The 24769-nt window shown below is 38.7% G+C and overlaps 1 protein-coding gene across 1 annotated transcript in view; it reads left to right on the forward strand.

Moving 5' to 3' along the window:
* The window catches only part of BBX (BBX high mobility group box domain containing), an 87117-nt gene that overhangs the window by 40069 nt on the left and 22279 nt on the right, over positions 1–24769 (forward strand). Inside the window, exons 8-10 of the mRNA XM_084801084.1 lie at positions 12079–13078; positions 13781–13916; positions 16888–17036. Of these exons, the coding sequence (XP_084657210.1) occupies positions 12079–13078; positions 13781–13916; positions 16888–17036 (1285 nt within the window). The remainder of the gene's footprint in view (positions 1–12078; positions 13079–13780; positions 13917–16887; positions 17037–24769) is intronic.

Consider the following 24769-nt stretch of genomic DNA (forward strand, 5'->3'; position numbering starts at 1 on the left):
CTCCCCTCCTTGATCCTATAGGACCCAGTTCCAGCCCTGATCCCTTCTGATCACTGACACCCCTACCTGTTCAGTATTGTGAATATCACCATGCCTGGGTCATCTCTTAAGAACATCTGTGAGACATAGCAGCAACCAGCGAATACAGAAAGGCTAAGTGCATCAGCATATATTAGTTACCTATTTGGCACCACAACAGAATACTTGAGAGTCAACTTAGGGAAGGAGGGTTTATTTTGTCATGGACAAGCAGACCAGGTATGGTGGCTAGGCATGGGAGACACATACAGCCTGTCTTGTTACTGGGTGAGATGTTAGGTTGGCTTAGAACCCTCACAGACTCACAGTTAGAACCTCCAACAGCACTACCTCCAGCCAGATCCCACCTCCTAAGCATGCAAATCACAACAGGCGCTTCTCCCTCTGTCGTGAGAAACAAGGCTCAAAGCTAAGCCCTGCCTCTTCTATAGAGGCATGCCTTGGGCCAGAATGGAAAGAGAAATAGATGAGCAGATCTCCCAAAGTTAGAGTTATTGCTTAGAAGAAATACGGTCTTGGGCCTGGGTAGAGATGTGTGGTGGTTTCAGTGGGAATGGCCTCCATTGATGTTTGCATGCTTGGTCCATAAGCACTATTAGAGGCGTGACCTTGTTGGATTATAGGTGCTGCCACACCTGGTTTTTACATAAGTGCTGCTGGTATGTCTGAAAGTGACCTGGAAATCCTAGGCCTTGTTCCATATATTTGAAAGCACTCTATCCAGCCAGGAAGGGGGCTTTCTGTTGAGATCAGAAAATTGAGAATACCACAGTGCTCTTTGTTCCAGCCTCCACCAGGCTCATACTGTTCAGTTAATCAGTTCCTTATGCTGGTAAGTGCTGAAATGCATTGTTTCCAGTCATTTTGAGATTAATTAGGGTAATCATCTACAGAGCAGCTCAGCATCCTCCCTGGGATGACAGTTCCGAGGATGCTCTGCAGAGAATCAGAGATAGCTTTATGTGCACTTTCTTAAAATTCTAGGGTTAAATATCTGTAGCACCCACACTGTCTGGTTAACAAGCAGAACAGTATAATCACTAAGTGTAATAGACAAGGGTGTGAGTACTAGTGGGGCTGCTGAGGTTAGTTACAGTCCTGTGTACACATCTTTAGTACAATGAGAACAAAAACCTATAAGCCACCTGAGATCAGAGGTGTAGGAATGCTTTGCTTTCCTGTAAGAAACCTCAGATAGTGACAGAGGCTGAGCCTATCTCTGAAAATCACTGGTGTTCTGGCAATTTTTATGAAATATTTTAAATGTTAGCTAAAATTGTAGATTCCTTTCTACTAGTGAATTTTGTTTAACTTGGGGTAATAAATAAGGAGGATTGCCATTTATAATCTACTGTGTGATAAGCACAGTTTTGAGTATTTCGTATGCATTGATTTAATTGTCACAACTATGTTCTGAGGCAGGTACTGTTGTCATTCCTACTTTTCTATTAGGAAACCAAAAGAATGTTAGGAAAGTGCTTGGTAGCTTGCTTAAGGTCATTTAGACAGTAAGTATCAGAGTCTGGGTAAGAGTTCAGATTGTCTGTCTCCCTGAACTCTGTGCTCTTAACATAGGTTTTTCAGTCTTAAGACAAATATAAAACACTGTCCGAGAAGCTTGTCATAAGTAAGTGCACACTTTGAAGTCTTATGGAAGACAGTTTACTTCTACCCATATATGTATGGCTGGCTGAAGTAACATGTTCAGGGATGCTGTCAAAGAAATGGAGCTTAGGTTTCCTTTTTAGAAAATCTTGCACCCTTGAGAAGCTGGCAAGTTCTGTGCCACCCTCTCTGTGAGTGTGCCTCTGTAGATATTAGCAAGTCCTGCCCTAAAGGGGCTTTCTCTTTAGTTCCATGAAGAGAAGAAAGGAAGGCAGAGTGGCACACTGTCTATTATATTCTCCTTTATCTCAGTTTATCAACCTTGTTACATGTCTGTTAGAAGCTGAAGAAACAGGACGTTGTGTTTATTCCCCCAGATGAACCTGATAGAAAATAGAAAAATCTGTGGGTCTAGAGGTTTCAAGAGGATTGGAAAGGTTGTCACTAACTATATTTATTAAATAAGGGTGTAAGACACTTCAGCATCTTAATCTTCCTTATATTCTTAAAGGCTATAATAATGTTTAAATCAGCCAGGCGTGGTGGCGCACGCCTTTCATCCCAGCACTCGGGAGGCAGAGGTAGGTGGACTACTGTGAGTTCGAGGCCAGCCTGGTCTACAAAGTGAGTCTACGATAGCCAGGGCCACACAGAGAAACCCTGTCTCGAAAATCCAAAAAGAGAAAAAAATTAATAATGTATAAATCAAGTAAAATGTAGGTAAAGATAAATTTATCGTAGTATCAGTAAAAAAATCAAATCATTTATAAAATTATACATTAAAATGACAAGATTTATAAACAATATTGAAAAACATAGGAAACTCCATAAGCTTGCTTAGCTGTTCTCCCCCCAATCCTAACACATCTCATTACTGTCAGTGATTAGAGGTACTTGACTGAAGTATGACTGTATTTGTCTTCTGGTGTAACCTAAGTGTCTTATACTCCCAACCACTTAGAACATAAAGCTGCACAGCCAAATTTCTAATTATAAACCTAAAAGTTTTACAAAGGAAACCTTTTATTTAATATCGGTGTTTCTTATCTTTTGATTCAAGTCTCTGGTCATTTAAACACCACCTAAAACTTTTCTTCCAACTCCAAGTTGCACCAGTGTATTTTGGGTGGAGCTGATACATAGAAATGGTTTTAATAAATGCTATTAACAACTCCAGGGAAGACATCAGATGATCATATGGCACCACAACAACTCCTACCCATCCAGAATCCACAAGGTCCAAGGAACTAGTCAGTGAAGAAGATAGTTATAAGTTCACTTGGCCCAGTGTTTTCAGCAGCCAAAGGTAAACATGGTTCACATGCCGAGATCTCAGTACTCAGAGCTAGATAGTCCACTGTACTGGAACCATTTATCCTGCACAGTGGAGAGTCTGAGTTTCTCAGCAGCAATGCTGTCGTTGTTCTCAAGAACTGTCAACTGGGTGTATTTTTATGGTTTGAAAAAAAAAACCATTCTGGTTTTAATTAATTACAAAGAAATGCACATCTCGGAAAGTACTGCTAACTGCCATCTTAGGGTTATAGCTACACTGTTTCGGAAGATAATAGGCCAGTGTAAAATGATTGTAAATATACCTTGGTTGCAAAACATTTGTTTCGTACTAAAAAGCAGAAATTTCAAATTAAAACTGATCAGTGTTAGTAGGGTTTTTTTTGCACGTTGCCTTTTTTTTTTTTAACTCAGCTGACTCTCCCATAGTCCACAGTAAAAGACAAAGTCTAAGTAAAATGCTGTAACCTGCCTTGAAGCTGTTTACTGAGGCTTACACCAGCCAAGATACTGCTGCTCTGTTGTTCCCTCTAAGGATTTGTTAGTTGTCACTCCCCCATTTCATTGTCTTTTAAGGCAGAACAAGAATTGGATCACTATCTTAATGTTTGTTAAAAGAATTACATTTATCCTGTCTCTGATTCAGAGATAAAAAATTTGATGTAGCATACGTTTATTATCCTCTTAAAACCAGTCCTCCAGCACAACAGACCCCCAAGCCTAAAACGTGCTCTTACCTGGACTATAAGAAATAAAGAGGCTTTCCTGAACCCAGAAACATGAAATACAATCTCTTCACTGCATATTTTAGCCCCTTACACATTGACATTTAGTTTTTCTTTAGCATCTTGAAGAAGACGATGACCTGTACAATGGTCCAGTACGTTGTCTGTGAGGATCTGACTCAGTAGCTCAGCTCTTTCTTTCCTTTGAGGAAATATTTGCAATTAATTCTCACTCATACCTGGGGAGGTGTAACTAAGAATACTATGGTTGTCAGCTAAGGCCTAGCAGTAGCATGGTTATAATTAGCATTGTTTTTAGAGACTCATAAAATAGCTTTTCCCTAGTTTGAATCAGAATGCACTTTAGACTCATGATTTACCTAAGGACTAACAAGCATTCAGTTTTAACACAATTATCTGTTGAAAATCTTTAAACCTTTACAAAGATACGAGCATATTCTTGGAGGAGAGTACAAAGTGAGCAGCATGCGTTCTATGCCCATTGAGTTATAGCCGCTGAAAAATAGAGTAGGACCTGAGAGAACTGACAATAAGTATCAAATATTTATGTCTGTCTTTGACTTAAAACATTAACATTTTAACTTCTTTGAATGCTGCCATGGGGATTCCATCATGGAAGGTGCCCTGATGATTTTCTGTTCTCAGTTTGAAAGAAAGTTAGTGCTCAATTTAAATTAATAATAGAAGGATAAATTGTCATTTACCATGTCAGGCACTATTTCAAGGTCTGATTCACAACCAGCTATCTATTAAAGGGCATCTTGACTAAATTAATAATAGTCATTAATTCTGTATTTCCTACAATGCAGTTTTGTTCCCTTGAGCTCACTTTGCTTTATGCTCTCTTTATGCCTGGTGTGCAACTGACTGCATGCGTGTTTATACATGTGTGTATAATGTAGTTTGTGTGATCATTCCTAAGCTCCATTGATTGTGGATACACCCAAAGTAGATGTAAGTAGACATATTAATGTGCAAAAGTAAGCTGGGCACTGGAATGGAAGCTCAGCAGCTTAGAGCCAAGCTGCTCTTGTGATGATCTGGGTTCAGGTCCCAGCGCCCATTTAATGACCCACAGCCATCTGTAACGTCACTTATTCCTTTTCTGGTCTCTTTGGGCACTAGGTACACATATGGTACAGAGATGTACACACAGGCATACACATAAAGATAAAGAAATCTTTTTTTAAAGTTAAATTAATGTTATACGATAAGACTTTTCCTGGGGAGGTTCAGTACACACATCTACTCACTCCAGAGAGTGAGCCCACAACAAACCAAAGTATGAACACGACCAAAGTCCAACTTAGTGAACCAATGAGTTTTATTGGGGTTTCTTAGAAGAATATGGATGAGAGGATACTTACAGGAGCAGAAATGACTCAAAAGACAGCTGCATCACCAAAGCCCACCCAACACAGGGAAACCTGAAGCACAGTGCACATCCTGCAGGCAGCTCATCAGGATGGAGAATGTCCTTTCAAAGTGCCTCAGTTGCTCTAAACCCTTCCAGGCAGCTCTGCTGGTCTCTGTCACCTTTGCAGCTTGTCATGTCCAATAGTAACTAACTCTCAGCAGACTTTATTGTTTACTCTGTGAAAGTGGAACCGAGTGAATCCAATCAGTTTCATAATCTTCCTGAAGTTATTATGAGTTGTTTACCTTCTGTCTTAAGGAGCTTTCTTGCAGGATGGAGTGTTTCAATTCAGTCTCAGAGAAAACTACTACACAACTGATCACAGTTACATACTTTTTAGAATTTTCTGAAACTAGCTTGAGATATTCTTGAACCCAATTTTATGTGTAGCTTTTGTTTCTTCCCCCAGAGAATTACTGAACCCTAAACCTAAATGAGAACAAAGCAGTTAGCAAATCATGACTATGGCATATTGCTTGTGGTACTGATATGACTACCATTACTTGAAGTAATTAGAAGCATCATTATCCTAGCATATGTTCTGTGTGGCATATGACTCCAGAGGTATGTTACCACAGTACATAATTTGCACTCTGTTCTAGGTGCCATTTTAAGCTCTGTACATTCCTAAGGCAAGAAATATTAGTATCCAGGTGTTAAGGCTTAGGAACCTGAGGCACAGATGTTTTAAGGAAGTTCTATGAATAATATCACACGGCAGAGTTCCCTCCTTCATCAACATATCCAGTCAGTAGCAAAGCCCATGGGCAGTCCTGTAGTCTGGCCCCAGAATCAGCACTGTGAAATTACCCCTCAGGATAAGACTTGCTTGACCCCAAGAGTACACACATCTTAATAAAGTCACTATATCCACACCTGTCCCCAGGTTCTGTTTATGTCAAATGGAAATACCTGGGATTGCAAAGGAAATAAGTAGTAAAAACCAACAAATAATGGACTTGAGTGGGTTTTATATAATGGACAGGAAATATAAGTATTTAAAAGAGAAATGTAGTAGGATGAGGATATGTTAGAGTCTGTATATCTATTTTTAATTTATTTTAACTAAAGAAATTTGTTTTTTGTTCTATTCCATTGATCCACCATTCTGTTTCTGTGCCAGTACCATACAGTTTTTAATACTGTTGAGATCAGGGATAGAGATACCTCTAGAAGATCTCTTCTTGTACAGGATTGTCTATCTATTCTGGGGTTTTTGTTTGTTTCTTTGTTCTTCCATATGAAGTTGAGAATTGCTCTTTCAAAGTCTGTAAAGAATTGTGTTGGTATTTTGATGGAAATTGCATTGAATCTGTAGATTGCTTTTGGTAAGATGGCCATTGTACTGTTAATCCCACCTATCCATGATCATGGAAATCTTTCCATCTTCTAACATATTCATTATCAGTACCAAGTAGTACCCTAGGGAGGATGCTTAATTCTCATTCAGAAGGGTAAATAGAACAGACACTAGAAGCAGTTGAACAGAAGTAACAGGATGGGAGCCTACCATAGAGGTCCTCTGAAAGACTCCACTCTGTAGCAGATCAAAGCAGAGGCTGATTCTCACAGCCAAACTTTGGGCAGAGCAAAGGGATGAGTGGGGTGATAGAAGGATCCGGAGGAGACAGGAACTCCACAAGAAGACCAACAGAGCCAACAAATCTGGGCCCTGGGAGGTGGGGTGAGGAGGGGGCACTGGTGGAAACTGATTCACCAAACAAGGTCTGTGCATGGAGAGGACCTATGCCCCTCCACTCAGATGTAGCCGATAGGCAGATCAGTCTCCATGGGTCCCCTATTTATGGCAAGCAGGGGCTGTCCCAGTCATGGGCTCTGTTGCCTGCACTTTGATCACTTTCTCCTGGGGGAGGGGTGCCTTAGCATGCCACAAAGGAAGAGGATGCAGGCAGTCCTGATGAGATTTGATAGGCTGGTGTCAGTTAGTAGGGGAGAAAGCTTCAGGGTACTAGGGCAGGGGATAGGGGTAAGAGGGAGGGAGCGTGGGACTGGGAAGAAACAAGGGAGGAGGCTACAATTGGGATGTAAAGCAAATAAACTTTTAAAATAAATTTTAAAAAGAAGAAGAAATTGGTTAGTCTAAATTAGAGGAGGCATCGCTATCAAAAAGATCCAGGAAAACATGAAACTACATAATTATTGTTTTATACTATCGTGGAGAAGGAGCGAAGAAAATGATGTTCAAACCAAAACATGTACGTGAAGCAAGGCTAGTGTGTAACTTGGATGAAAATTGGAGTGGCTCAGTGGGATATTAATTTGGGTTTTCTATACAGAAAAATCCCACTGTAGGCTATGGCAAGACCTTACAAATGAGATTTGTCTCACTTTTGGTAACCTTTGACAGGTTGTAGAAAACAGCTCAGAACAAATGGGGGCAAACCATTCTGACTTTCAAAGCGTGATTCTTAAATGTAGACTATTATTTCATAGGCACATTTAAAACTACCTTAATAATAATGAAACTTGTAGAAAAGAGAGTTAAAAACTGGAAATTAATAATTTTCCTGACAAAGGCTATAGTCACAGGTGCTGTCCCAGAATGGGTGTGCTCTGTTCTCTGACTGCCTTCCTCTCTGTTCCTCTATGTTCAGCCTCCACCTGCATGGAGACACTGATAGAAGACTAGGGAAGGGAAGAGGAGAAAAACTCAGCCCAGGGAAACAAGGAGGAGCAGTCAGTAAAGCCAGACACCATTCCTCCAGGAACCAGCCATCTCCAGCGGGCCTCTCATGTTTCTATCTTGCACTAGCAACCTGGCCATTGGGTCTCAGGAGTGTTCTTTACCCCCTTTTGCCTCTAACTTAGCTTCCTTGCCGTTTCCTGTTTCATTGCTATAATTTTTTTATTAATTTATTCAGATTACATCTCAATTGTTATCCCCTTACTTGCCTCCACCCTCCTTTCCTCCATCTTTCACCCTATTCCCCTCCCCTAGGTCTGTGACAGAAGGGGACCTCTCCTCCCCCACCATATGGTCACAGCCTATCAAGTCTCATCCTAGTAGCCTTCCTATTCTTTCTCTGAGTGCCACCAGGCCTCCCCACCAAAGGGAAGTACTCAAATATGGGGCACCAGGGTTCATGTCAGAGTCAATCCCTGCTCTCCACACAACTGGCTAGGTCTGAGTAGGGGTTCAATATTTACTATATGTATTGTTCTTGGCTGGTTCAGTAGTTTGAGCAGACTCCCCTGGGATCCGCCTGTCATGATGTTCTTCTTATAGGTTTCGAGGGTCCTAGAAACCTACAAATAGTTGCTATAATTTTAAAGGAGCTGCTATAGCACACCTATTCCATGCCTGGAAGTCAGCCTGCTAGGTATGCTGTGAGTGGTTTCTGCCTGGCCAGTTAAACTGACTAGTACATAAACCAGCTTTGTTCTCAATTTGCTGAGGTCATTGTCATTTATGTTTCTTTTTAAAAGTGAGGCAATGGTGGTGGTGGTGATGATGGTGGTGGTGATGATGGTGGTGGTGGTGGTGATGGTGGTGGTGGTGGTGGTGATGATGGTGGTGGTGGTGGTGATGATGATGGTGGTAGTGGTGGTGGTGGTTTACAACACCAGTGCTCAGAGTTCAACAAGACTTTTGACAGCTAATCAGATGCTTTCTGGGCAGAATAGGAGATGAGATATAACATATTCTTAGATGGCTGGGGTTTATTAATGTTCAAAACAAAACAGATGAAAAAAGTCTGGAAGTTCACCAGAAAGCAGTGTCCTTGTCACTGTCTACTCAACGTTGTTACCATAGGTTTAGGCAAAGTCATAAAAAACACTGTTATCAAATGTGTGGCTGACACAAAGTGGAAGACAGTTCAAACTTTGATAGGTATGGTTTATAAGAGAAATGGGAAGGCATTCATCTAGGTACTAGGTTATGACATACATTACAAAAATGTAGAATTGAAGAGACCAAATTTCCTAGCATATCATGTAGATAAAGAAATCTGGGACTTTAGTTGACCATAATCCCATTAGGAATCAAAATGTGATACATTTACGAAAAATGAAAGATCTTATCTCTGGGCACCATTAAAAACTACCTAGTATCTCTAATAAGAGTTGTGTGTCTTATCTGATACAGTATAAGAAGGCTAAGAGTATCATTTAAGGAGAGTATTACCATATTTAAATACCTGTTCTCCCCAGTCATATAATTTATAAGTATTTGCACTCATTGGATGTTTTTGTGTCACAGTACCCCAATCAAGGATGTACTGTTATCTAGTTTTCAACCTGTTTTTGCTCCTATGAGTTAAATATAATCACTGTGTAACTTTAGATAAGTTCTGATGTTTGGTTATGAAGTCAGTTTTATCTAGTAAACTATTCTTTCTTTAGGAACTATGAAAAATAGGGTAATCAGTTTTTGCTGAGTATTAAAGTTTTCAAACAAACCTGCCCACTCACACAGTAATATGTTATCTATCTTCCTGCAGAAATCAATCAACTCAAGAAGACTGTGTAACATGAACCTTTATATTAGAAAAGAGATTCTATTAGGCAATCCAATGACAACCAACTCAGGGTCAGATTTGGGTTTTAGTTAGTGAACAGATTTTTGATTTGTGGTTTTTAATAGAAGGATTTGTTTTACTTTTATAATTTTACCTCCAGCAATATAATTGTTTTTCTTATAATTTAGGATTAACACACTCTGTTTGGGGAGGGTGAGTGCAGCTTCTAAGAGCCTGAAACAGGGAAGTAAAGCATAGCTAGTGCTTGGTGTAATTACCTACACAAGAAATATTATGCTATTTTCTAGAATATGTCCCTGGAGTGAATATCTATATGTGTTCCATTTCATTCCTAGCTTAGAATTCTATCAAGGGTGATAGGGAGAATCATTTTGAAATATATTGAACAGAGAATAGAGCTTGGAAAGTAGTATTAGGTTTGCTAAGTTTAATCTGTGCTGCAGATGCAAACTGTTGGCAAAAGCTGGTGCCTAGATGAGAAAAGTCCCCGACATGACCTATGAAAAGGCAACCAAAGTGACAATGGCTAAAGAAATGTGAAATTTATCTTGAGAATGTCGTTCTGACCTACTTTTAGAACTAGTATATTGAGCCCGCATGGGAGAGTTTATAAATAATTGGGGCTAGAATAGTTGAAAAGGAAAATTATTTCCGAATTCTCTCATTAGAGTAAAACACACAGGGCAGCACAATCATGTCAGTGTTCTAGCGTTAGCATAAGACAGCGTGTGCTTCAGGTATGCTCTGGTTCCGTGCAGGGCAGCACAATCATGTCAGCGTTCTAGCACTAGCATAAGACAGCGTGTGCTTCAGGTGTGCTCTGGTTCCGTGCGGTAGAGAGAAGGGCCCCGTGTGCATGGTTACTTGCTGAGTTCCAGAGAGTGGCAGCTCTGTTGTGAAATATATTCTTCTTATTTCACATCTTCCCCATGAATTGTCGGAAGCACTGGATGCTCTTGTCATGTTGTCCACTTTTTAAGAAATGGCAGTATCTGCCTCCCCAGTGCCTCTAATTCCGTCCTAGCCTAAACAGAACAGAATTCTTCCAGAAAGGTTTGTTGTGATGCATTAAAAGTACTAAAAGGGAAAAATGAGACAAAGGGCATCTGATACTTAATCCAGTGTATTGCCCATTCAAAACTGAGTTTCACATCTGTGAACGGTCCTAACAGCTTGCCATTTGGGAAGATGGTGGTCTGTAAAACAAATGAGTTTCCTGCTCCTGAGCTGATTTTGTGCTGACTCGGCAAGCCCAAGTGCTCTTTCCCTTCTATGCTGTTAATGCACAGTAAATTACATACATTACAGCGACGTTGTCCTGTGCTGCCCTTGACCAAATCAGCATCATTGACCTCTTGGTAAATTCCTCAAGGGAAAGCTTGCCCTGTTGGGGTGTTGTTTGTTTGTTTGTTTGTTTGTTTGATCTTTAATGTGTTCTAGGGGTCTGGCATTGGAGAGCTTCCAGTTAAGTGTTTATGAGTGGAAACTGAGGTATAGGAAATAGTTTACAGTAATCTGCAGTTTTACCTCCTAGAATACAGTCTAAGAGTTTCAAGGTAGCAGGGAGCTGGAGATGAAGGGAAACAGCTTTCCTTTTAAATGTCTTATATGTGACATTTGAGGGTGAAGAATTTTTAAAGTTGACTAAATTTAGAGCAGATGTATTTTGGCATTCAGAAATTTTCAAATTCTTGAAAAGTATACATGTGTAGTAAATATATATTGTTCTATGTAGTATGTCCAGTACATATTTAAATACATGAATATTCTGGTAGCAAAAATACAGTCACAAATAAGTATCTATGTAAGACATAAGTGGTTCCAGGTGGTTTGGCTCAGAATCTACAGGCAGGTTCAGGTGAGATTGGGTTTAATACCAGATGAGATCAAAACCAGGCAAATGTTTTCAGAGCTTCTATGTTTTTAGAGCTGTCTTTTAGCATCTGGAGACCTATAATGTATTCACTAATTGAAACCTTTTGTTGTTGTTTAATGAGTCATTATAACATTTTTTTATTTCAAGTGGATCAGTGAAGTTACTGCTGTTTTCCCTTTTCTCTGGAGCCAAACATCAGAACAGAGTATGCGATTATTAAAGACTGACATAAGCATATCATCTCACTGAGCCCATAAAAATCCTCCAAGATAGGGTCTGTCCACTTTATAATGATCTTAGGGCAAGAAGGAATGAAATTCTGTACTAGACAAGTATAAAACTAAAAGCCAAACTTGCTTTGAGCTCCAGAATCCATCCCCTATCAGACCTAATTTTCATTTTAAAAGTTTCCAACGTTACTAGGGATTCAAAAATGTGTATAGTTCGAGGAAGTTAGCTTAGCAAAAGTGAGCTACTAATTGTAAAGTTTGGAGCTTTTCTTAATTTTTAAAAGATATATTTTAAAAGTTAATGCTAATTTTGATTATAAAATAATGAGGATGTATGGTGGTTTTTTTCCTCTCACTTTTAACTATTTAGATGTGTTTGGCATCAGAGGAAATGAAAATGGAAGAAACAAAACTAATAAAATCAAAAGAATCAGATGGTGGAAGAATTAAAGAAATGGAAAAAGGGAAGGAAGAGAGAGAAATAAAAATGGAGAAAACCAGTGAAACTGGTTTCCAGAAGGAAGCAGAATTTGAAAAGTCAGCTAAGGACAATATGAGAGAGTCTAAGGACATTGAACAGCTACAGATGGATGACGTAATGGCTATCAAAATGGAAGACCCCAAAGAAATCAGAAAGGAGTCAGAGGATGATCAGAAATACAGTCACTTCCCTGATTTTTCTTATTCTGCCAGTAGCAAGATAATAATTAGTGATGTTCCCAGCAGAAAGGATCACATGTGCCACCCTCATGGGATTATGATCATCGAGGACCCCACCACACTAAACAAACCAGAAAAGATAAAAAAGAAAAAGAAGAAAAACAAACTGGATCGACATGGAAATGACAAATCCACACCCAAGAAAACCTGCAAGAAGAGGCAGTCATCAGAATCCGACATCGAGAGTGTCATGTACACCATCGAGGCTGTTGCAAAAGGAGACTGGGGCGTTGACAAACTTGGAGAAACCCCAAGAAAGAAAGTCCGCACCTCTTCAAGTAGCAAGGGAGGCATTCTGGATGCCAAGCCACCAAAGAAAAAAGTAAAATCAAAAGAGAAGAAGGTTTCCAAGGAGAAGTGCTCAGACATCACCAAAGAGTCACAACCTCTGGATTTCCTTAATATCTCTGCCAGCAAGAGCATCCCGGGGGAAGTGCCAGAGGGCATAAAGGCAGAACCGCTGACCCCCATAGAGGATGCACTGCCACCATCTAGCCTAGCAGCACAGACCAAGCCTGAGGACAGTGACTGTCACAGAAAAACAGAGACCTGTGGCTCCAGGAAGTCTGAGAGGTCTTGCAAAGGTGCTCTTTATAAAACTCTGGTGTCAGAGGGCATGCTCACCTCCCTGCGAGCTAATGTTGACAGAGGTAAGTGGCATCTACCAACCCGAAAGGACTGCAAGGTAGCAGAATCTTCCCTTTTAAGGCCTATTGAAAGAAATCATGAACATGTTGTTCAAGAGCTCACTAACATATAAATTTATACATTCACACAGAAACTAACATATAGTGATACTTATTGTCGGGACTTCAAAATAAACGAAAGAAGGAAAGAAATGAAAAATGAAAAAAAAAAAAAGAATGCAAGAGAGATTTGTTAAATGTGTTAACAGACAGCTACCCTATAGAAGAAAAGTATCTAGCTAGGGAACCTTTTCTTGGTGGGCTCTATTCCAACAAGAGATATGTGGTTCTTAGGCCAAATAATCTCTGAGTGGCGAGAGCTTGGGGGTACATAGGATGTCTATTAGTGAGGCTTGAGAAGCTTACGATTAATATTGTCTATCAGCAAAAGATTCATGCTTTAGGCTGGTTCTCAAATGGAAAAGGTGGTAGCAGCATCTTGATTCCTATAGTACCTGGTGAGTTGTGGCACTAAGCTTCTTAGTAAGAAGGTACAGTTCTTTTCTGTGCTTCCTTTATTGAAAGTGGACCAACCTGAATCTCTCTGGGCACTGATAGTTCCAAGTAGAATCATGGAAATGCTAGGTAAAGGTGCCAAGAAGTTACCTGAGCTGATCTCTTCCAGCCCTAGTAGTCTGAGAAAACTCTTTCTTTTGGGCTTCCTAGGGAAACGAAGCTCAGGAAAGGGAAATTCCTCTGATCATGAAGGCTGTTGGAGTGAAGAAAGCTGGACATTTAGCCAGAGTGGGGCCAGTGGGAGCAAGAAGTTTAAGAAGAAGCTGAAGGAAGACTCCTTCCTTGGGTAAGTGCCTGCAAGCACAGGCAGCCTTCACTGGGTACCCTACTGTGGCAAGAGCCTTAAGTAAGTCTAAAGCGAAGGAACTGTTCTTTTTTCCTTTTCTTTTTTTTCTTTTTTTCCATTTCTTTTTTTCTTACCATGAGTCCCCTACTGAAAACAGGTCAGGGGTAATTACATGACTCCTGCTCTTAACCAGTCGTGCGAAACATAATATCATTTATACTTTTTTTTTTAAGATGAAAATGGAAACAATTTTTATTTTTATTTATTTTTTTTTAGTTTTTTTTTCCTTTTTTTTCTCCTTTATTAATTTATTCTTGTTACATCTCAATGGTTATCCCATCCCTTGTATCCTCCCATTCTTCCCTCCCTCCCATTTTCCCCTTATTCCCCTCCCCTATGACTGTTCCTGAGGGGGATTATACTTTAGGTGTGATAAAACCATACACATTTTAAGCTTGGTCCTGATTTTTATTCGAGTTCCACCACAGTAGTGGAGTAGTATGGTAACTGTAGATATTTTATTATCTATCATTAGGACCATTTTACCACCTGGAGCCTAAGATGCATTTTATTTGTGTATTTACATTTTGCACATTTTATCTCATTATTTATGTTTTAGTGTTATATGTATTTAAACACATATTTATAAAAATAATGATACCTGGGCAACATGAGGTAAAAATAGAATGCTCACCTTCTAATTTTGATATGTTTAAACAACCCACTGTTACTCTAAAAAAAGGAATTCTGATGTGTATTATACAATGAATGTAGCACTAGGGAAAAATAGCACATATCACTATAAAATCACTTAGGATTATTATTTCATGATTACTGTTATGCCAGTATGCTTAGTAGCAATCAATATAAAGCATTTGTTAGTAAGTTGGTAGAGACAGCGCTTTATATTGGTGAGAAAAATATCTAATTTTCACTTGTACTATTTTGAAAGTCCCTTGAGCTATCACATTAGACTAATTTGAAAAGAATGCATTGAATACAAATAATTCTCCATATTTTCATAAGTACTTTAAAAGTATGCAAATTTTATGCATTGAGTATATTATATTTGCTTTATTCATAATATTTGCATTTCTATTTGTAGAAAATATAATTTTTACCTTGGAAATAAAGTGTTTTAAAGTCTGGTTAATTCTAAGACTCCAGGGCATCATGAATTGGAAAGGTAGAGCCTCATGGTGCAGATAATTCAATATTATTCTAAAATAAATATATTTTAAGACTATATTGAAATAATATATATAATAGTTTTATTTCTAGTATTTTAAAAGTCCAAAGTACTTCAAGCTAGTTGCACTTACATTATGCTTAAGTAGTGATATAAATATCCTCCATTTGTCATTGTTAAATGACACTTTCAAATGCAGGGTACTTTTTTTAAGTGATCCTAGAACATCTCTAGACAATGCTGTATATTTTATAGACCTGCCAATACTTGGTGAGTTTGAATACCAAGCCAGGTCAGGAAGCAGCTTGTGGCAGAAGTAGAAGTAAGCAAGCACAAGAGCTGGGGATAGCTCAGCTGCTGAGGTGTTTGCCACTGTATCATGAAGACCCAAGTCCAATCTCAGAGCCCATGTCACAAAAAAAGCGAGGCATGATAGCAAACCCAACACCAGGGAGTCAGAGGTGGATGGATCCTGGGGTACACTGGTTAGCTAGACCTAATGAGCAAGCTCCAAGCCAACTAAGAAGAGTACCTGTCTCAAGGACAACATTGGATGGCTCCTGGGAAATAAGACCCGAGGTGGCCCTCCACTTCACACACACACACACACACACACACACACACACACACACACACACACACACACACACTTACATCTGTAGACACACTCACCAAAGTGGTAATAATTGGCAACAAGCTTTAAGCTCTCCAGTAAGACTGATGATTCCACTCTGAGCAACAAGGAGGTAAACTGGGCATGGAGGCACAACACAGCCTACCTAGGGAGATCGGGTCAGTTTCAGCTGCACAGCAAGACTTTGTCTCCAAACCTAACTTCATCTTTTGGTTAAACAATTGGAAGAAAGATATTTCACCATTTGCTGAGAAACAGGATAAATGATAGTCTTTGAAAATCTATCTCAAGAGAATAGTAGAGTGTGGAGGTGTGTATGTGAGAAGCCCAGCTCATCTAAAGCTGCCCTCTCTTCCCCCGTCCTTCCATTTCCTGTCTACCAAGCTCAGCAGCTCTGCAGCTTCACCCAGCTGTCTGCAGTGTATCTTCGTTAGTAATTCTCATTGAACAAAAGCCAACAGCCAGCCTAGGATCCAGCAGGCATGCTGCCATTGCTACGCTGGGTCTTTGGAGACAAAGCCAGCCCAAGGATTCTGTGACTTTGCCAGTCATTTGTGGTTTTCATTTAAAGTGGTATCACCTCTCTTGCCAGTATTCATTGCAAGCTGGCTTTACTTGGCTAGTCGAGTGTTGTTCCTCATTGAGTCACCACTCTAGAATCTCTTTCCTAACATTAAAATTTTGGATATGTTTTTTAATTATATATGTTTTAATGAAACACTCGTCAGTAACTTTATTAAAAGCTCAACTTACAAGACTCTCAGCATACCATATTACCTATAATGCATGAACATGCATATGAATATTTAGAATGAGATTTGTATACTTCGTATTCAGTGTTATGAGACTAAAACATGTCAATGGAAAGAAGGTCAAGTTTTCCACTTCAGCCATTCAGTGTTTTCTAAAGTGTAAATGCCCAGTAGTCTCAATACTTGGGACAGTGTGGGCATTTATATTGATGAGTTTTTACAAGAGATTTTGAAAAGGTGTTTTCCCCCTTAGATGGATTTTTTTTAATGCCCTAATTCCTAGGGACCCTGTCTTCAAGTTGAAATACTTAAACTTTAAAATATATGCCATTTATTGTTTTCTGTTTAAATATTTAGCCTTTTTCTAATTGAATCCCCTCTCTCTCTTTTTAATAGTTCTACAAAGCTGGATGAAGAATTTGAAAAGAAATTCAACAGCCTTCCTCAATATAGTCCTATTACATTTGACCGGAAATGTGTATCTATTCCAAGAAAAAAGAAGAAGACTGGAAACATGTCCTCAGAATTGACTAAAACCAGCAAAGGTTAGCAGTGGCCCCTCCCCTCCTTGCACTCTGTCAGAACCTCTACTAACTGTGGAGCTCTACAGTGATCAGATTTACAACTGAGGCAGCAGGAAAGTAGAATTGCAAATAGATGTCCAAATCTACCTTGGTCCCTGCCTCCCTCCTCTTTTCTTTCCGCCTCAGTTCTCCTTAGCCTCTGTCTTTGTATCATGTCTACACATTTGCGCCTAGAGGTGTGGCCAGGCCTTTTCAAGGGCCACTCACGATCATATGGTCATGTTGCTCCTCCTCAGAGTTCTCTTGGAGCTTTGAGATTTTGTTGAGCAGAAGCCTATGACTAAGTCTTCTATTTGGTAAATCTGCGCGAGAACGGGCTCTGGGACTGTGCAGGCCTTCTGTTTGCCTGAGAAGCAGACACTGTTCTTTACTGTCAGTATGGACCAAAACAAAATAAACCTACCTAGGAAGTCCAGTAATATATTTTGTTTTGTTAAATTTGAAAAAGTGCTGCTTTGTTTACATATTTGTTTTCAAGAGCATCTTGAAATCTCTTCATATTATCACCTGGGTGGGTCTCAACAGTCATCGAAGATGACATTCCTGTTTAAAGGGAACTTTTTAAGGGTATTGACATTTTCAGTAGTCTCAATACTTGAGACAGCTGGTGACATGCCTGCCCTGTGTTACATGCTTTGTGGCATGGTCTGGGTGCCATACATGGACTCCATTCAGGCCATTCAAGCACAGTGAAGAGTGGCCTATCCACAATCTAAGTATTACTATCACACACACACACACACACACACACACACACACACACACACCAAACAAACAAACAAAAACAAAAACCACCAACAAAACCTTTGCCTTTTGATTTCTCTTTAGGCCTAAATATTGGTTAGGAAATTTTTCCTCTTGTTTTCCACACAGGTATGAAAGACTTCGTTCAGTGAGCTGTCCGACCAAGGACAGGAGTTAGAGAAGGGCTAGATGTGTGCGGCCGAGCCGTAGCTGCTTCAAGATCATATTCTGAGCAGGGCTTAGCACACAAGTTCTGTAGTTGTCTTGTAAAAGTGGCCACCTCTTTCCTGCTTGTTTCAAATCAGGTTGATCCTCTGATTTTGTGGATTTTGAGGTAATATTTAGATACATGAACTAAGGAAAAAATTAAATTTCTATTATTTTCTAATAAAACCTAAACCATTCTCCCTCAAGATCTATAAACCCTTTGGACACCTGTAATTGCCACAACCAAAAAAAGGCACTTTGAGATATGCTTCTCAGGATATTATTTAAAGGCTGTGAAAATCCCTACTTTGTGATTAAAGGCTGAAAGGGGCATAAAAATACCATATTGTCTGGCATGTAAGATGACCCCACCTTTAACTTTAACTTTTCCACTTAAAATATTGAGTTTGTAGCCCAAGCCTGCTGCACAGGGTGTGCACTGGAAGAAGGGTAGTCTTATACAGCAAGTATATCCCAAACTCTACATTTTAACTGGAAAAGTTAAAGTTGGGGGAATGTCTTAAATACTGGAAAATATGGTAATTGTAGAGTTGGCATCTCCTTCTGTAGTTACAAAGAAGCCTAAAGAATAAAGAGTTAAACAGGAAATGCCACATCGCCAGCTTTTCTCATCTGGGAAAATCAAATACTGTTCTGTCGAGACCTTCCAAGATGGATAGCGCTGAGGTAGACTTCTGTAGACCTGTTGACAAGCAACTGAACACTAGAGTCAGTTACCACATGAGACGTCAGTCTCTGTCCTGGAAATATTTAGAAATAGGGAATGTAGTCCATGAGCCAAAAGATACTAGCTGTCTTGGTTTTAAAGATGCTGATAAATACTTGACAAGCCAGTAAAATGTCACTTAACTGATTGATGTTCAAGATGCATTACTTATCCCACTCTGTACGGTTCAAGACATTCATTTTACAGCTGTGAAATTGGCTGAATTATCTATCTAGGAAAGTACTGATACATTATTTTTCTAAAGCTCAAACCCTGAAGTTAGGATCTATTTTTATGAAATGTTTCTTGGCTGTCTATTACATGCTTTTCCTCTCCAACTAAGATTAGTAGTATTTCTTTGATGTGAAATCGTTTTCTGTAGTTTTGCACTGTGCTTCATACGTCATCTTATCTTGTTCATTATACTTCTTAAGCATAGAGCCCCTGGTTCTTCAGTGGAATGTCAGTAATTACGGATGTGGGAAGTCTTCTAACACTTCCGATTTTGTTCCATGTTGTTTCATAAAATATAATGGAATTAAAATAAGGCAAAAATTAAATAATATATTCTATTAGCAAACTAGAGAAATAGTATTCATAACCAATTTGCAATTTGGCATTAGGAGTGTACTAGACTGCGGGTTATTAATGAAATTATCATACCAGCTGTGCTGTAATTGCCTGATCTTTAGAGGATACAGAGATTGTTTTCTTAGACTCTAGACCCTTTGCACCTTTGCATAATGAGCCATTCAAAACAAACACTGTGTATGAGATCATTAGTCCTTTGTAGAAGAGCATGTGTCCATAGGAAACTAATTTATATACCAACAATTTCCCATTAGTCTGCATTGTTTTCTCCCACATTCATTGTCATTCAACATTATTTTTTCCTCATATATACTTGGTACCCTTTTGGGTATTTGCAGATATATAAAGTGTATAGAAATGTTCTGAAATGTAACTTCAAGAAGAAATTACTGTGGATGATTTCATACATATACACATCTCAGAATCATGGTCCTTGCTTGGGTTTACTCCTCTATTTTTTAGTGATCTCATTGGTTTTAACTTTTTCTCATGCTCCCTCTTTTCTTCTCCATAGTCTTCCTGTTATTTCTGCCCCATCCCTTATGTCAAAAGGCTTACAGTGAAAGGGATGACAGTGACTAAGCACCACCTCCTGCAAGTGGGCTTGATCTATTTTGTCAGAGGAGAACACAGCATGATGATTTAGGAATAGAATTTCCCTTCGCTTCTAAGAACAAACTGTCCAATACATTGTAATGCATCTAGTTCACAGTGCAGTGTAGCTGCAGGAGTCCAGTCTTACATTGCTTTCCAGGTTATCTCCGTTCTTTCTCTGTGATTTTTGAATGAGAGCTTTAAATCATGAATCTAAGTTGGCCTGTTGCTTCTAAGAGGTTTCCTTTTTGAAATATTATTTTATATGATAATATATGAAGTGATGTTTACCAAAAGCCTCAGAAGTCAGAGTTCTAGGAAAATAGTAATTTTTAAACAGAAGTAAGGTCTTGTAGAAAAGGTAAATTGAGTTCAAATTGGAATGTTTAAACTAACCTCCATCTTGGCCCTTGACTTCTCTTTATGCTTTATAGCTTTACATATTTTTCTGGCCCTTGTCAAATGTTAGTCTTTTTTTTCTTCCAACACACATTTTAATATTACAGTGGGGAGCTAGAGAGATGACTCAACATTTGAAAACACTGGCTGCTCTTTGAGAGGCCCATGGTTCCAGTACTCAAATGGCAGCTTACAACTGTCTGTAACTCCAGTCCCAGAGGATCTGAGACCCTCTTCTGGCTTATATGGGGATTACTTGAATGTGGTACTCAGACATAAAATGCAGGCAAAATACCCATGCACAAAAGATTTTTAAGTGGGGGAAAATAAGTGGGTAAGCAGGAGCTAGCTAGGTACAACACCTGCTTAACATACATAAAGCCCTGATATAAAATGCAATCCAGCTACTAGCCCCTCCCCATAAAATGACTAAGAATTAAGTTTTATTTTTAAATCATAGTGTAATAAGCAGTTTCACAATATGAAGCTAGAATCTGCTGTTTGAAGTTGAGGATACTCTTCACCTGTGAGACTGAGGTCTGAGAATAGCAAAGCTAGTCTCCATTAGAAAGCTGTAGTTTCTGGCTTAGCAGAACTTTGTCGTTTTCCCTTAAACTATTTGAGAGTCTTCATTGCCACAAGGATTTCTCAGGAAGACAGTGACAGTACATTTGCAGTTATAAAAGGTACACAATGATGGATTTTTTTTCTAATTCTTATGTTTATATTGGTAAGTTATATCCTTGCAAGAATATATCCATTTTTACTTATATTTTATTTGTGCTTTTAATGAGTTTTATAATGGTATTCTCACACATACTTTGTTGAATCTCTTCCCCAACTCTCCTCCCCCTACCTGACACAGTCTTGAGTTTCTTAATAATGAGTGTCCAGCCTAAGTAAGTAGCTCCATCCCATTCACGAATTGTAACTTAATAGAGTCTGACATACTTTCCAACTTAATCAGATCAATGGATCTTTCCAACTTACTCATTCAGATCAATGCCCAACAGCTGGAAGCAATTTGCTACAAATTATTGCAGAGGAATTTATTGATTTATTAGCTATGCAACCAATACAAAGATGCCAGCCTAATCTTAAAGAGAAAAAAAAATCCTTGTACTCTTATATTGCGTGAAATTGTAGACAAATGAAATTATAGAACCTGGGGAAAGTTTCTGGCATTAGAGTTAGACCTGCTGTTTATGCCACAGCACTTCAGAAGAGAGCAGGTTACCTCTGACTTTGAAAAACTACCATGCCACACTAACACTAACGTGGCTCCTGTGTCACTGCAGCACATGCCTCAAAATGTCCATTTTCCAGGAAACTCTGAACATTAGTGCTTTGGAAAGGTTATTGTTAAGATCTCAATGTCAGTCTTCTTCAGCCCTTGGCTTGTGGCAAGGCTCTGCTGTTTTTACCCAGATATAAGTTGGAGTGCAGTGCAAAGGAGAGTGATACCTTCAGAGTTCAGGACATTGTTCCCCAAGTTACAAGTGGGGACCTGACCAGCTTTACATACCAGCACCATGCGATAATGCCCTAAGGAGGCTGCACCTGATGCTCGTGTTCTCTGAAACAGTTTGGTAGGGAAAGAGATATAATTAGAAGCCTGAAGTGTAGTGTGAGTGAAGGACAATTAATCTGTTCTTTGTTTTCTAAATGATTCTTTCTAGAACATTCCATTTCCTTCCTTTTCCCCCAGTTTGTGGACTCTTATATGTTAATATAACAAAGGAAAAAAGATAGTGCTTAATTTCCTTGTATTTCCTACCTTCTATTATTTTTTAACTTTATTTTCTTTAGACAGCTTGTCAAACACATGTGCCATGCTGGTGAGCAGAAATGAAATTGTTCATTTATTGACTCCTAAATCACTGCTTTTCTGTGACTGTGATTAGATCTTACTCATTACTTTCCTTTCATGTCTTTGTCACTATCTTTAAAGAAGCCATCATTTGTTTACAGTATTTGTAATCCTCTTCTGGGGGATGGTTCAGAGCAAGGAATTTTTTAACTGTAAGCTTATGTAAGCTCTTCTATATACAAAGCCACACTGTGAGGTTGCCTTTTTGTATAAATATGGACAGACTGGTCTTTAGCTTTGTCCCTAACTTACACTTTAAAGGTTTCTCTGGTACATATTTTCTTCTTTTCTAAGCCATTCCAAATCAGCCTGTGCTCACATCACTTTCCATGTGAGTCCCTATCCTATACTCCCCACAGGTCAATCAGTAGGGTCTCCGTGAGCCTCAGAAGTCTCAGAGTGTTTCTTCTGCTTCTTCTTACTTGTTTCCCATGATTGCCTACATGTCATTCAGGTGTGTGGGAAGCAGTAGACGCAAACAGATTATAGACATTGCTAATATCAGTGTAGTTGTGCACATGGCAGGGTTACTTTGTGCGTGTTAATTTATTTTCTCTCAATACTTTTTTTTCCTTAAAAAGCAAACATAAAAGCATTTCTACTTCCATTTCAAACCACTCCAACTAATTCAGAAGTACTTCCTATTGGTTATTTAGGAGACTGCTTTGTGGCCATAACATTTGCAGAGATTTATGGTGTCATTGGTAACTTAGAAGTGTATTTATCACACATTTTATGCCAATTAGTGCTGTAGAAGCTTTGCTATTTATGAAGTGAGTCTATTTTGAGAGCCTGTCCTATACTAAGCTCTATTCTAGGCACTCTGATTATTACTAAATAAATTCAAAATACCTGCTGATATGGAAGTTTCTTTATACTAGGAAAAACATAAATAAACAAGCCCCAAATAACCAAGGTATATTATGTGTTTGAAGGTGAAAAGTGCTGTGAAAAATAAAACAGATTGATAGAATAACAAGACAAATGGTCAGCAAGGAAAATGAGCCCTTGAACAACAAATAACTAGAACTAACAGACACAACCCAGTGCTTGCAGAGAGTGTATCTGGAACACCTCCATAATTAGATATGTGCTGGCTAGAAAGCAAACAGTATTTTCTCTGTCCATAGTAGAAAAATTAAAAATCAGTAGTAGAAGAAAGATTAAATAATGAGATTAATGCAAATGAAAGCAGAGTATCAAAATAGGAAGTATGTGGCTTAAGCCATGCTCAGAGAGAAATTTACTCCCCTTCTAGGAAAGATCTGAAATTGCTACTCTAGCCTTTCACCTTAAGATATTGAGGAAAGAAAGGCAAGCCTAAAACAAAAGGAAGAAGGAAGGATATAGCAAACATTAAAAAAAAATTAATGACATGAAATGTAATAGAGGAACATATCACTGAAATGACATATACACATAAAAAATAAATAAGGGGTTAATACCACTTCTCAAAATTTTAGGGATGTCATACCTATGACTCATTCTAACATCAAAGACATCACAAGATATGAAAACTACAGCCAATACCTTATGTAAATATGGATGTAAAAATCCCCAGCAAATAGTAACATACAAAATAAATAATATACACAATAACTAAGTAGGATTTTCACCCTAGGATTACAAGATTAGTTTAACACCTGAAAGTTAGCTTACCTAATTTAGTCTAGTAGTAATACACAAAAATCCAAAACTACATGAACAGTCCTGACCAGGGGCATCTTGTGACAAGAGTTACAAGAGTAAATGCTCTCCAGTGTGCATCCAAACAAGGATGTTCATTCATCTCTCAACACTGTAGCTAAATCTTTATGGACTCACATTAAAGTGATTCATTAAATAAGACGTCAAAAACTCAAGTAGCAAAAGACAGCACAGATAAGTATATAAATTAGACTGTATCAAATTATTTTTGTGTGTGTGCTTTGAAGGACACTGTCAGGAAAAATTAAAAGATAACTCGCAGAGTGAGAGAAAATGTTTATAATTTATATACCTTATAAAGAACTAATTTTTAAAAATCTTAAAACTCAACAATAAAAATAGCAAAATTAGGCAAGTGATCAAAATAAATATTTGTGCAGAGATATACAAATCACCATTAATACAGAAAAATTGCTTGATACCAGCTCCCAGGAAAATACACATGAGTATCACAATGAGAATGATACCACTTCAAATCCTTAGAGTGAAAACTAAAATGCATGATGGAGGGAGTGAAGAAGCGGAAATCCTGTGCACTGCCAGCAGGAATGTAATCCGCTGTGGCTGTTTTCAGTAAGCAGTGCAGTGAGGCACACTGACCATGTGACCTAGCAATTCTACCCCTAGGTATATGCCTAAGAATATACATCCACAAGACAAAACTGCGCATCAAGGTTTGTACCAACTGTGTTCATGAGAGCCAAAGGTAGAAACAATCTATGAATCTATGAGTCCCTAAGCTGATCAAATATAGAATATCCATATCATCCTGATCTATGCTTCCTGCAGCACAGATGAGGCCTAGAAATGTTACGATGAATCCAAAAACAATCTAAACTACTCATTACAGTGTCT

The sequence above is a fragment of the Acomys minous genome, assembly GCF_964271855.1.
Source record: "Acomys minous genome assembly, chromosome: 11".
In the NCBI taxonomy this organism is placed as follows: Eukaryota; Metazoa; Chordata; class Mammalia; order Rodentia; family Muridae; genus Acomys; species Acomys minous.